The sequence below is a fragment of the Micrasema longulum genome, unplaced genomic scaffold (assembly GCF_059751315.1).
Source record: "Micrasema longulum isolate JH-2025_06_02 unplaced genomic scaffold, ASM5975131v1 h1tg000559l, whole genome shotgun sequence".
Classification (NCBI taxonomy): Eukaryota; Metazoa; Arthropoda; class Insecta; order Trichoptera; family Brachycentridae; genus Micrasema; species Micrasema longulum.
The window spans coordinates 87,314-102,133 of NW_028277755.1; the positions used below are offsets into that span (position 1 = coordinate 87,314).

The 14,820-nt window shown below is 32.9% G+C and overlaps 1 protein-coding gene across 1 annotated transcript in view; it reads left to right on the forward strand.

Moving 5' to 3' along the window:
• Positions 1-1,134: 1,134 nt before the first annotated feature.
• Positions 1,135-14,820, forward strand: part of LOC148280636 (eukaryotic translation initiation factor 5B-like) — a gene marked incomplete at its 5' end in the record, with an annotated part of 42,410 nt that continues 28,724 nt past the window's right edge. The window contains one exon of the mRNA XM_088228067.1: positions 1,135-1,296. Coding sequence (XP_088084193.1) covers positions 1,135-1,296 — 162 coding nt within the window. The remainder of the gene's footprint in view (positions 1,297-14,820) is intronic.

Sequence of the window (14,820 nt, forward strand, 5' to 3'; positions counted from 1 at the left end):
TTTAGATTATTTCTTTAGATTCCTTATAATTTCTTCTCATTTATTTATTTTTACTGGATTTTTAGTAATACTAAAATAATATTAACTGACATTCAAAACATTTTTGAAAATCGCATTTATGAATAAAGTGCACCCCTGTTGGTGAAAAGAGCCGAGTGTGACATTTGCAAAAAAAAAAAACTATATTTGAAAATGAATTATTTTTAGTTTTGAAATTCAATCTTTTCTCAAAAGTCTTTTTCCAAGCTAATAGCAGGCAAGCAAACTTCCGGGCAGGACAACGTCTGTCGGGTCCGCTAGTATAAGTATACAATACAATACAAAATGGTGATGATGATAATTTTCCTAGGCCCTTAATCTTTAAAATTTACCGGTAAAAACTTTCTGCGCATTTTGACCCCGATTAAAAATGTGTGCCACATTATTTTAATTTTCTTTTACCTTACATATTTATGACATTACGGTCTAAGCCAATAACATTACTTACATGAAGAAACATAAATACAATAAACTGAGCAAACGGAACATTAAACACATATTGCTAAGACAACACAAACACCATCTACATATAAGACCTCGAGCTAAGCCATGCCAATACTTCTTCATCTCTCACTGTGATATTGAGCAAGGGATCTACGAAAAGTGGGACGATATATCCCAATAAAATCCATGTTGAGTGACGTGTTGACTAATCTAAAATTCTGAACTTATGTCCAGAATTTTTAGATTAGTCAACCCTTAGACTAGTCAGCCCTTATGGGCATAAAAACAAAAGTTGCTCTTAGAAGATTTGATTAATAGCAAATTTCGACTTCCTGTGATACTAATTACTATTTATTTATTTAATAACTTAATTCTGGAAATCATTTTCTACGAATTTCGAAAATATAGAACTTTGTTTTTTTTTAAAACTAGAAAGTTTAACAAATCTTATTGATTTTTTAGAATAAGTATCTGTTCGTACGGATTTTATTTAGCATATTGCTTCTACCCTTAAAACAACTATGTTCTTTCTTCTACGCTCCTTCTTTTGTTTACTAATTTTTACGTTAAATATTAGAATGCCGAAAAGACGCAAATAAATAAAATACGACAATTGTGTTTCTTTACTTAAAATTTTTCTTGTTGTTCTAGTTTGTCGACATTGGAATCGTCTCTTCAGTGGAAGTCAATCACAAGCAGGTAGAGAGCGCTAGGAAAGGTATGGAAGTGTGTGTCAAGATAGATCCAATCCCAGGGGAAGCACCCAAGATGTTTGGGCGCCATTTTGACGAGACCGATTTCCTCGTCAGTAAGGTGAGTAGTGTCATTTTTTTAAACAGAGGTCTCTTTAATCATTCTTATATTTTCAGTGTTACTATTTTCAAGGATTTCTAAGCGTCTTTTGTTTAAAAATAATCATAATTTGAATCCCAAGTTCGCAACACGACCTGTGCCCCGATTATGAACGCTATCTTCATATGTATATATCGAGACGGTATACTTAACTTCTGTACTATCTGTATCTTACCTCGGTATGTTCTACCTACTTGTCATATCGACATCATATGATCGAATCGATTATAAACTCCAATAAATCCCAATTCAAGCAAAAAATGCTCGTTTTCATTTTGCATGACTTTTGGAAATCACCTAGACGGTACGCTTTACGATTGTCTGTATGTATCTACCGATCGACTACAAAGCCTTTAACGTCTCGATACATACACTCGGAAAGATAGTAAAATATATGGAAAAAATATAATAACCAAATTATTTTTTTAGAGTGGTAACTTTCTTACGCATGTTATCTGTGTCTGACGTCTAGATACTCTTATTTGTTAATAGGACAGAACTAGGCGTTCGTTTTATTGAAGTGACACTTATGTCGGAATTGAATTCGACTTCAAAACTTACTTATTTCTCTCTCATATTTTTAATAGGCTTGTCAAAAAAAAGTGCCAACCTCAAAACGATAATAAATTCAAATAAATCATATTTAAAGGAAAAATTGCTTGGTGGAACAAAATTTTCGACACTTTTAATGCGTAGATAAACGTATCGAGGGGTTCTAGACCCGTCGGTATACCTTTGTAGTCGGTCGGGAGACTTTTATCTTTAACTATGACGTCATACTGAAGCTATATCATGTCATAGCGTAGATATGTGTACCGTGACGAACGCTTCCCCTTGATTCATATCGATGTACCTACCCAAAACTTAAAGGTGGGGGGAGGGCTTGGTAGTATATCTTTATAATCGCTAGAGGGAACTTATCTTCAACTATACCTTCAAGGTGAAGGTATGACGTCTTTGTTTTCCTATTATGATTGAGGCCCTGATATGCATTTTTCATATTTGTTATTTGCCCTTATTTTGACAATATCATCAGGAAAATGGTTAGTTTCGTTAATTTTAAGTATTTTAGTAAATAATAAGAAGTCAAATATTTGTCTTTTTATAAAAAATAAAATAAATTATCAAATTTTAAACTGAATGAATATATTTTCAAATAAATACTGCGTTTATTTATGTCGTTTTCAAGTAAATAATATTTGCACTTGGCGTTACGTTTTTTTCATAAATTGTATTTTTTTTAGCTACACACTTGTCCATTGCTTCATTTTGTAGTCCTACTTCAGTTTACTACTATTTTCACACGCACTTGTTTTTGTCGTGTTTTTTTTGTTTCCATGTGCTAAAAACTACATTCCCACTATGTGTTACTATAAAGTATCTACATCTGTAATAAAATGTGTTTACATTTGATACGCAACAGTCATTCAACTCGAATGCAACTCTATGACGGTTTGTTTATTTTTTCTTTAACTTACGCACATGGAACATACCAATATAATGTACTCGTATCTACAAAAAAAGTAGAAAAAAAATCGAAGCTTTTGAAATGTGGTGTTGGCGGCGAATGCAGCGGATTGCGTGGACAGTCAGACGTACGAATGTATCGATACTCCAGGAACTGGACATAGGAGAAAGACTTATATCCATGTGCTATAAAAGAATCCTGCAGTTCTTTGGTCATATTTCTAGAGGGAACTCTGATAGTTTGGAGGAAACTACTCTTCTGGGAAGCGTCGAAGGGGCAAGTTCACGTGGACGTCAACCGACAAGGTGGAGCGGAGCGGCTTAGTCAGTGAATTATCAGAATTGTCACTGACGAATGCCTAGAAGTTGCAGGTGGAGGAAGACTGTCCACAGCTGAGCCATGCCCGGAGTCAAGCGTAATCACCATACTCCGACATGAGGCACGGATTCAATAGACCTACATAATATATAATGACAAACAAGATGCACGTGTTTAGCGAAGATTCTCATTCGATGTTAGAAAAGTTGTGAATTCGCAACTTTGCAAAAAAACAAAAAACCCGTTTTAATAGCAAATACATAATGTATTATGTAAATATTAATTTTTTTTTTGAAAGACGTTAAATATTTAAAAAAATCTTCCCGAAAAGCTATTTATTAACAATTTATCACTGAGTGCTCAGATGTTAGTGTCAATAGTATAAAATAAGTGAGTCGACTAGTAAACATAATATTGTCATCATCATTGGATCCTATTTTTATTATTGTTATTCTGGATAACTTCTATAGCGCCGTTTTCGTGAAAATTACCGTAAGGGCGCTGTACAATAAACATCCTAACACGTCTTGCAGCTACAGAGCGCACGGACGGTTAGAAATCTAGTCAAAGTTACTGATAAATTATAGATTACGACATATCCTGCAGCTATAGCGCAACATTAGTTAGAAATCTAGACCCTATTTTTTATAGTTGAAGTATATATTAGAAAATTATTAGTATAAATTAATAGTTTATGCTATTCATTTAGTTCATTTACATAATGTCAAAACTAATATTACCTCTCGTCTTGCAGCTATTTATAAAGCGAATGGATAGAAATTTTAACGACTAAAAATGTTTTTTTTTTATCCTCTATATCACACAATGACATATCCTCTCAGGGGTGCCATTCTGAACCACTTTCGTAGCACGAAAAAACAGTTTTTCTCGTGTATTTTGTATGTGAATACACGAGATAATACGGGCACGAGAGCGTTTAGAATACCAGCCTAGGTACTTAAAGTTCTCGATCTTTTCGACGAATCGACAAATTGGCTTGGACTCGTGCTGCGGTTGCCTCAGAAAAGCCTTGACGCAAATTGCCTCTATTTTACACCCGAGACTCTGAAAGCCGTTCTAGAATCCCATTGATGGTATTCGCGGGATTGACCTGGGAACTCACGGAGGCGTCTGGTGATGTCCACGCGCTCCGGAAGTGAGAGAAAAGTGTGCTTTTTCTCATATTTGTCGTTCGTTTTAATATCCTATTTATTAGCATCCGATGAAAATCAGTCGAAAGCCGATGCCGACGCGACGTGACGCGGCATATCCCATCGCGTAATGTGCAAACATGGAACACACTGCCATCATTTGAATGTTCATTCTCCATTTTGTGGGTCTTGCCTTTCTGTTTTGTTTTTCCATCGCCTTTTGTCCGTCCCCTCAGATGTTCGCTGCTAAGGCCGAGAGTTATTTTTTGTCGCGTTCCTTAATAGTAAACAGCACAAAGGGTATGTGATCAAGCTGTACTGCGTAATGTGGGATAAGCGAGTACTGAGAACAGACCAGATGTGCTCCTCGCTTTGTTGGCGAACGAGGCTCTGTCGATCCTGACTCGGGCAGCAGCGAGCAGATGTGGGACGAATCCGTAATTACAATCATTCCATATCCGCACCCGATGGTACATAGGGCAATGCATTGGTATCCAAAATCGCAGTGTTTTAACGATCACCATTGGATTATCAAATGCGATTATTATTATGGATAACTTATATAGCGCCATTTTTATAATATAATACCTCAAGGGCGATTTACAAAGTGATTCTAGAGACAAATCAATTTAATTGAAGCTTTTTTATTTGTAATTTAATTTTTATAAATAAAAGAAAGGTTTATCATATTGCCAATTAAGGACGAAAACGACTCAATTTAAAAAAAACATCTTTTTGGGAAATTGCAATAGAAGAATGTAAATTGTGACACCTTCGTATTCTTTCGTCGATTATTTCGTATTTTTCTAAGTAAGCACCAAATTTTGAATTAAAAATTATACCGAAGGCATTCAGCTATGAATCTATGAAAAAAAGCGTAATAAAAATAAATTATTATAAGTTTAAATACGACATTTATTTAATGAGTCGTTGTTAGATGAAAAAAAAAACAAACAAAAGCACTTGGATAAATATGATGACATAATTTTTATTAGGTCAGATCCAGTCCCCAAACACAAATTTTTAATTAATAACGATATGACATAAACGTAAATAAGTCACTAAGATTATCGGTAAGTCGGAACGAAATAATCACAGGTAATTGGTCGTTTTAATATTTTTTTGAATAAAGTAAACTTGCCATTTGTATCGGAATAAAATCGACTCAACCGGCTTTCGGTCACTATATATGTGTGTCTGCGTTGCGTCCTTCACACAGCAATATAAACACTACTTTTATACTTTTTTTAATACTTTTTTTGGCTTGTATACATAATTTCAATACGTTTTTGATAAAAAAAAAAAACCTGTATTGGGTGTGCGCATATTTTGTTAATTAAAAAAAAAGATTTTATTTTGTACTAGTTCAGTATGTATATATACATACATGTAATTTTTAAACTTTTTCAATTTTCTTTCCCAGATTGCATAATGTAAACATTATTTTGAATTTATTTCCATGCCTAGTATTCTGTTAATTTTGTTATTTTCAAGTATTTTTCATACCCTTTTTAATTTGTAGTATATCATAATTTTAATTTTTCTGCTTTTGTAAATAATATTATAGTTTAAAATATAAAAACGTCTTTAAATAAATTTGTTATCTGTATGTCCCTAAATGAGTTTTTTTTTTAAAAACTCCTTGGGAATATTGTATATAATTATGTATAATATGTTTTCAATTTAATAAAAATATAAAAAAAACTCTAATTACGTCGCTTCCGTGCTGACACGGAATATAAAATCTCTGAGTAAAAAAGAGACCGATGTAACGATTTTGTCCTATTCCCACCCGAATATTGCGTTTTTTCAATGCTGAATCTTAACTCATTTCAAGCTTTTTTTGAGTTAAGTCGTTTTCGTCTTAAAAGTGCGATATATTATATGAAAAGGTGATCAGTCTTACTCTACGGTTACCAGTCCAGGAATAATAATTCATAAAAACAAAGTACGACAGGGATGGAGAACGTTTGAGAGAAGGGAATTTGGAATTCTAGACATTTACAGGGCTAATGACCTGTCATTGGCTGGTTTAAGTAGCCACTTTTCGCCCTGTGGAACATTTACCATGTTAAGACATCCATATTTCTTTGACTCTTTTGTATGTTGATTTTAGCGAAGTTAAAGAGCTGAAACCTTTATTGTTGCGAAGAGATTTATCTGATCAAATCATTTCACATACTAGGCAACGTCTGAAAACAATTTTGCAATTTTCAAACTTCTTAGACCAGTTGGTTTTATTACAATATTTTGAGTTTGTACAAATGTTTGTAGACAAATGACTGGTTTTCACCTCCAAAGGGAGTCATTAAGATAAAGAAATTACAACAAGGGTGGAGACTGAAATTGGAAAATCAACAGTTAGAAGAATTAAGGAAAAATGGATTTTCAAACATAGGCAAAATGATGAATGGTACCGTGTATAAAGTAGCCACTTAAACCAACCAATGACAGGTCATAAACCCTGTAAATGCCTTGATTTCCATATTCCCTTCTCTAAAATGTGCTCCATTCCTGTTGTAATTTGTTAATCTTAATGGCTCCCTAGGGGGTGAAATCCAGCCTTTTGTCGACGAAAACATTTGTACAAACTTAAAACATTACAGTTTCAACGACCATTAAAATCATAGGGTACCCCCAACCCTTGGTACCCAAATCGCAGCATTTAATCGATCATCATCGGATCATCGAATGCGGTGTTTATCATCCTGTTATAGTAGGTAGTAGGTACACTTAGGCCTCGAACATTAATTTGTCGCGTAATTTGTCTGGCGTTTTTCATACGTTTTCGTATGTTTGAAATTAACGCGCCCGCTGTCGCCACCGCCTTAGGCCCGCACTCTGGACGCGGCCTTAAGGTGCCAGTTAATATTGAGTTGAATCAAACATTAAATCAATATTTCGCTTCCGCCCTGCCAGGAATCGAACGTAAGACCTTAAGAACTGTGGGCGAACACGCCAACCACTACACATTGAGTCTTGTAGTAGTACCATATCGTACATAGTTTTACCACTCATTCACCTGAGAGATCGCATTTCAACCGCATTCAGCCTAGTTTCTTCCTCGCTTTTCCGTGTCTGTACATAAGTGTCGGCACGCAGGTCTCCATTGTGGACTGCAATGTTTTTCCTCTCGGGACAAGCATTTGTTTGCCAAGGTTTATTTTGGTGAGCGTCCGAAATAACGCAATTATTCGGCAATCAAATCCTGTTTTTATCCGTTCAACCCTCAGAATCATAATTCTCTTGAGAAGCTTTAAAGCTCTATTGCATAGGACAAAAGAGTTACAATTTGTTGGTTTGGTTTTTAGCCTAGCCAGACCGAAGGGGGGTATTCGAATTCCCCATAGACCGATTGTAATTCGATAACTTAAATATTATTAAAGCTATTTTTTGTAATCATAATAATAAAATACGTAAATAATACAAGGGTCAATTTCACTTTATGTACATTAGCATTCGGCTAACTAAAAATATAAATAAAATTCACGAATAAGTAAAATATGTGTACGCGAAATCATGAATAAATTATTGCACGATCATAAACACTTCCAACGTTTCATTTTCCTGACGCCATATACAAGTAGGCGCTGGGGTCGTTTGGTCCCCCCGTTCGGATCATGTGTAATTTTTGGATGCTAAGTGAGGAAAAGTTTAATAACAAACGTGTAACGGACGATCCCGGTTAGCGTTCGCAATAGGGAAATATCACATACTACGATTACCGATAAAAAAATTATGAAATGGATTTAGAATAATTTATTGGTTTTTCAAAATCAATGTGGATATTGTAGAGAAATGTTTTCATACATAAATGTCAAAAAGAAATTCAATAAAAACATGTCGCAGAAAAACGCGACATGTTTGGCCTCGGTTGTTGTGACGTCAAGATTCATGAAATTGTTTTACGCAAATTTCAATGGCAGGTACAAATAAACATAAATCGTGACGTTTAGGGGCGTGGTCAACGGAATGACTTTTTGCCGGAATTCAGAATTACAAATTTAAAAGATTTTTTTTATTAGTTCTTTTTTTTTACTGGACAGTATTTCATAAACCGTTATAACTTTTAAAATGTGTAAAAAAAAAGGGATATTTCCCTATTGCCCGTTTCATTGACACGTCTAAGATGCTTAGAAATAAAATAAAACATAACTATGTAAACAAGAAATATAAAAGGAAAGCTATCAGAGATAAAGTGATTATTGAACTGAATGCTTTATTGATTTACATAATACACTATAATATAAAAATTCCCATTATTTTTTATCTTTGAAAAATTCAACCACCTCGTTCCTAGCGATGTGCAGCAGCCATTTTCATAGAGCATTTCAATTTCAATGCTGCAGAGCAGCGTTTATTTTATAATTTAAAAAATACATATAAGAATTTGTTACCCACTAAGTCTAAAGCGAGCGAGCCCTTAGTTTTTAATCTAGTGTTGTGAGCGCGGGAAACCCTTTTTTTATATTCCGGATCAACAAAGTGATCTACAATCAATTTGTAGTCACAAAGTTGTTTTACCGGCAGGACATTACAGAATTTAAAATATACACCTTCGCCCATATGTTTCGCCTCACGGATTATGCTATCCGGTACAATCCCCCTCAACAGTCTCACCTGAATATCATAAATTTTACCTAGATGAGACTGGAAGGTGAGACCCCAGACACGCACTCCGTAAGATACAATGGTTTCAATGAGCGATTTCATCAGCCATAGAGCATTTTCAAACGAATGTCAATCGTTGAAAATTCTTACCTTTTAATTATGCACTAACAAGGCGAAACAATTATGGACCAATATTTTGTTTAAAAAAACTGAATGATTATAGTAGGGAAAAATCACATACTATGAATACCGATAAAAAGATATGAAATGAATTTAGAATAATTAATTGTATTTTCAAAATCAATAAGGATATTGTAGAGAAATGTTTTCTTACATAAAAGAAAAAAAGACATTTGATAAAAATACGTAGCCAGGAAAATGCGATGTATTTGGCCTTGGTTGTTGTGACGTCAAGATTCGTGATAATGTTCCAAACAAATTTCAATGGCAGGAACTAATAAACATGAGTCGTGACGTATTAGTGGCGTGGCCAATGGAATCACCGTTTTTGCGGGAGTTCAAAATTACAAATTAAAAATATTTTTTTATGCCACTAATAATTAGCAAAAAAATATTTTTTTACTGGACAGTATTTCATAAACCTTTATTAATTTAAAAATGTAAAAAAAGAACGCGATTTTTTCCTAATACAACCCGTTGTTCTCTGTAGCTTACTTCGTGGTCAATAATCATCGAATGGGTTTTCTCCGTACGGGAGACTATTAGGATTTTACTAGGTTTAACCGTATTTTAAATGTTCATTTAATATTGGCCGTACTAAAAATAATACGTGTTTATCCAATAGGATGAGCGTAATATTTCCGTCCTGCATCACGTGTGATCGAATTATTCCCGTACTTTGCCCAGTCACGTCCCTTACATAATACCGCCGTACTCCTCCGTTCTCCACTCCTATTCCCGTACCCTCACCCCCCGGGGCTTGGCGGGCGGCGCGGTGGGGGCAGTAAGGCAGATCCCCCGGCCTATAAATAACTGGCCTAGTTTCCCACCCCCCACTACCTGCGAGGCCCGCTCACCTGTAGGCTGAACGCTGAACGCTGAAGGCCTCAGGGCTCCTCTCGGGGATGCTTCATAACTTCATACCACATGAAGGTTATTTCGCTATGTACGTCATTGATTTTTCCTGTATTATGTTTTCAATTTTAAACTAATTTTCTTCATCACTTACCGGAATGAAACATTTAAAGTCATTTTGAATTTATTTGTTTGATTTAAAAATTACACCCCGCCAAGTCTTGCTTTTTAAATCAATGTTAATAATATAAATAAACAAAAAAAACTGTATTTTTTTGTCAACAATATTTTTTCATTAATAATTTTCTCAAACGTATTCATAAATACATCATTTTGATTTTTTTAATTTTTTAATTTTCTTTTATTCAGGAAACATACAGTACAGTTACAAAGTTTAATATTTTACACAATTGGACTTAATTCTAATGGACCAGTGAAGTTTCCATATTAAAAAGCAATTAAATGTAAGGTTAATTATGAAAGTATAAAAAAGAGAAGGAAAAAGAAAACATAAATGAAAGTTGTTTAAAAATTAAAATTTAAGTGAAAATATATATTTTAAGGTTTGTAGTTTGTAGTGAGTATTTACAAATGGAAATAATATTAAAAATGAAGAAAATTTGTAAGAGTAATTAAGAATTAAGAATGGAAATAAAGAATGAAAAACATGCTCAGATGTAAAAATAAAATAAAATAGTAATAACATTTTTTTTAAAAAAGGAAAAACATAAACACATATTTATTTTAAGGGATTCAAAGAAACGATGAGAAGAATCTTTAAGTGAAATATAAGACAGTAAATTTAAATTTAGGTCAATCTAAAAAACATCTTCAAAATTAATGACACATTATAGTAAGAGCAGCAATATATTGATTTTATATCAATATATATCTATACCTTGCTAAAATGAACCTTTCCGAAACTTCCAGAAGTAGGTTCTGCAGGCAGATGAGGAAACTCCTGTACACAGTATATGTGAATGTGATGCTTTACGTCATAAAATATGTTTCGTCCTTGTTAAATCTGAGGATGTTAAGGAGCTCGCCCCCTACCTAATAGCCCTATACTTAAGGGATTTGGGCTTGGAAGGGCAGATTTAGCAAAATTAGAGCTCTCACCTTTACACAGTAGCCAGGGTCTTTACAGACCGGGGCTTGGGGGACGAGTACTATTCTCAAGGATCCGACACAATAGATCTTTTCAGGTCGCAGTGACGTCAGGAGCTTGTGACTGTCACTGACCCCCACATCGAAGAATTATAATATTTTTGTTTTAGTTCAGTGCTGACATACGGCGTTTATTGGCAAAAGAAATAAAAGTACATGCTAGGAATACAAAATAAGTGTTTGAGATGTAAAAATTGAAAGAAAATATTTCTAGCATCTTCACTAGGTACAAATATACCTGTTCTAACGCTACATAATTTTTTTTATATATATACACACTGTAATAATGTATTATAATTATACTAGTATTACTTTATTGTAATAAAAATTAAGAAATTGGAAAAGTACGATACTTAAAACATTTATAATAATTAAGTTTGTTGCAACAGAGATGGAAAATATTTTTGAGAAGGGAATATTGGAGTCTGGGCATTTACAGGGCTTATGACCTGTCATTTACTGGATCAAGTTTTCACTTTACACACTGTAACATTCACCATTCTGCCTATGTTTGAACATCCACATTTCTTCAACTTTTCCATCTGTTGACTTTTATGAAGTAAAAGAGCTGAAACCTTAAGCATGTGGGCGAGATTTCTCCGGCTGAACCAATTCACCTACTAAGCAACGCCTGAAAACAATTTCCCAATTTTTTATATTTCTTCTTTTACCAAGCAGTTAATTCAACAATGTTTCAATCATGTCCAAATGCTTACAGACAAATGCTGGCTGAATTGTCTCCCTAGGGAGTTGTTCATATTTAAATTTGTTGTAACAGAGAGGGAAAACATTTTTGAGTAGGGAATATGGGAGTCTAGGCATTTACAGGGTTTATGGCCTGTCATTGGCTGGTTCAAGTGGCCACCACATACACTGTGTAACATTCACCATTCTGCCTATGTTTGAACATTATAAATGCCTCGACTCCCATATTCCCTTCTCAAAAAAATTTCCCTCTCTGTTGCAACACATTTAAATATGAACAACTCCCTAGGGAGAAAATCCAACCAGTCTGCAAGATTTTGGACATACTCAAAACATTTTTTCATTTATGATAAAGTAAAAAAATAAGAAAAATAAAATAAAAACAAATACATAAAAAATCATAATAAATAATTATGTTTGCACAAATATTTTTTTTATATCTGGGAATGAGAGGATATACAGCACGTTACCGCGCAAAATTTGTTAGAAACGCACTTGGCAGGCATGACGTGTGACGTCGAAATTACCTAACGCCAACTGCGAGCCGTTGTGTTATGTGCTCGTTTTTAAACCCGAAAATTATGAATAAAAACTTGGTTTTTATATATTAATAGTCATATTCATTTATTAATAAAGACGCTACGCAGTGCCTTTTACCTTACATAAATACATATTTTATAGAATATTAACCAAAATAAAATAAACAGAAAACATTACAAATTTATAACAAAACATCTTCACACAAAGAACATGCTTAGATAAAGAGTTTAACAAATAAAAATCATTAATAAAATAAACAATATGTGCATATATTTTTTTTCAAAAAGAAAATGAGGAGTATATACTGTTTTACATATATACATAAGCAGATTGTCATAAAAAAAAAAACAAAATATAAGTATATTTAATGGAAAGAGCAACGAAAAAATCCTTTTAAATCTTGATAAAAAGTAAAAAAATTACGATCCAATAAAACATACACGCAAATGATCATTAGAATTGTAAAAATCCATTCTGATATTTTTCACGTTAGTTTCGATTTGTAAAAATATCCTACTGAAAGAGTTTCATGCTTAAATGTAATTATCAACATTTTATGCTGAAATAATATTTCGGATACTGAAATACTCCCACATATCTCGAGCCATGTGTTGCTATTATGAAAGCGTTTCCTTTGCTCCGAATAAAACTGACTTAAATATTTGTGTTGAATTCACTTTATTGAAAATTAAAGATTAAAGTACCAACCGTAGGAATTTGGATTGAAAAATCAAGTATTTTTAGGCTATTTTTAATAATGAGTTCGTATGATGTGGTTTCCAATCTTGAAATTTCATTTCGTAAAATGATATTAAATACGTGTATTTTCTGTATCAGATATTTGTAGGTACAAACGAAGCAAATATCGAAATGAATCGGATAGAATCGAAAGCAGCAATGCGTAATTATTATAGTTAAATTTAAATAAAAATTTACTTGATCCCCTAACTTTGTGGTTATTCATCTCAATTCAAATAAAAATAAAACGACTCTGTTTGTGTTGTTTTATTTTAATTTGAGTAATTTGATTTGTTTGTAAAAAAAAAATATCTAAGACCAAGCATCAATAAGAATTCAACAACATAACAAACTTTCAAAAACGCTGTCATTTGTATTTATTAATTTTATTAGAGAACAATAACACTTAACTGGTCATACATACATAAATAATGTACGTAATATTAGACCAGTGACCTCTTATAATTGTTCACAGTTTGCAATATGTTATAAATTATAAATTAACAAAAGTAATAATGAAGTATAAAAGCAAAAGAAACGTTTTTTTAAGAAAATAAAAACTAAACGTTTCGAAAAAAGAAATTTTACGCTATAATGTCTAGAACTGGAAAATTAATAAAATTTCATAAAAGCGTAGAAAAAAATACATGACGGTTACTTGTAAAAATAACTCTATATTTGTTATTAAATTCTTTTTGAATTGGCTTAAGGAATTCTCAGAAATGTCTATATATTTTTATATGCCTATATCTATTTGTCTATATCTTTTTATGTGTGTCTCGTATTACAGGTTAAAGGTACAAATCTGACCTACGAATTGCATTCCCACCTCTTTTTATTTTTCCACTTAATAATTAATTAATTATAAAAATCATTATCATCATATCTTTTTAATAAAAAAATTAAAAATGTAGTATGTAAAAATAAAATAAGATAACAATAGCAATGTTTTAAGTTTAATAATTTGTGTGTTTTCGTTAAAATGTACTTAATTTCTTAAACAGTTAGATAAAACAAATCATTTGCCGTTTTTCTTACAACGCATTTTGTCCATTTTGACAAGAACGCACCAATGGAATAGGGAAATATCACATACTACGAATTTTTGTATCGGGTTGTGGTCCCGTGGCTAGTGTCTCGGACTCACGGATCGAAGGTCCGTGGTTCGAATCCCACTCTACCCCAACTTGGTTCCCATTTTCTAATAGTGAGTTATAAGAACGCAAATATTTCTTTAAAAAAATATAAAAAATTGCGATAAAAATATAAGAAATAGATTGAGAATAATTAATTGTATTTCAAAATCAATATGGATATTGTGGAGAAATGTTTTCATACATAAATCTAAAATATATTTTTTAGTAAAAATACACTGCTAGACAAATGCTACGTGTTTGGCCGTGGTTGTTGTGACGTCAAGATTCGTGATATTGTTCTGAACTAATTTCAATGGCCAGGAACAAATAAACATGAATCGTGACGTATAAGGGCCGTGGCCAATGGAATAGCCCTTTTTGTGGGAATTACAAATTACAAAGTTTAAAGCATTTTTATGCTACAAATATTGAACAAAATAAATTTTTACTGGACAGTATTTCATTGTACGTTTTTTTGATAAAAAAATTTTTTGGCCTTGTGGTGTAATCGAGAGGTCTCGGGTTCGATTCTTGACATGGTTGATATGAAATATTTATTTCAAAGGTTGTCCCTGGACTGGTACCTGAAGCGTAAGATCAATCGTCTTACCTTTAT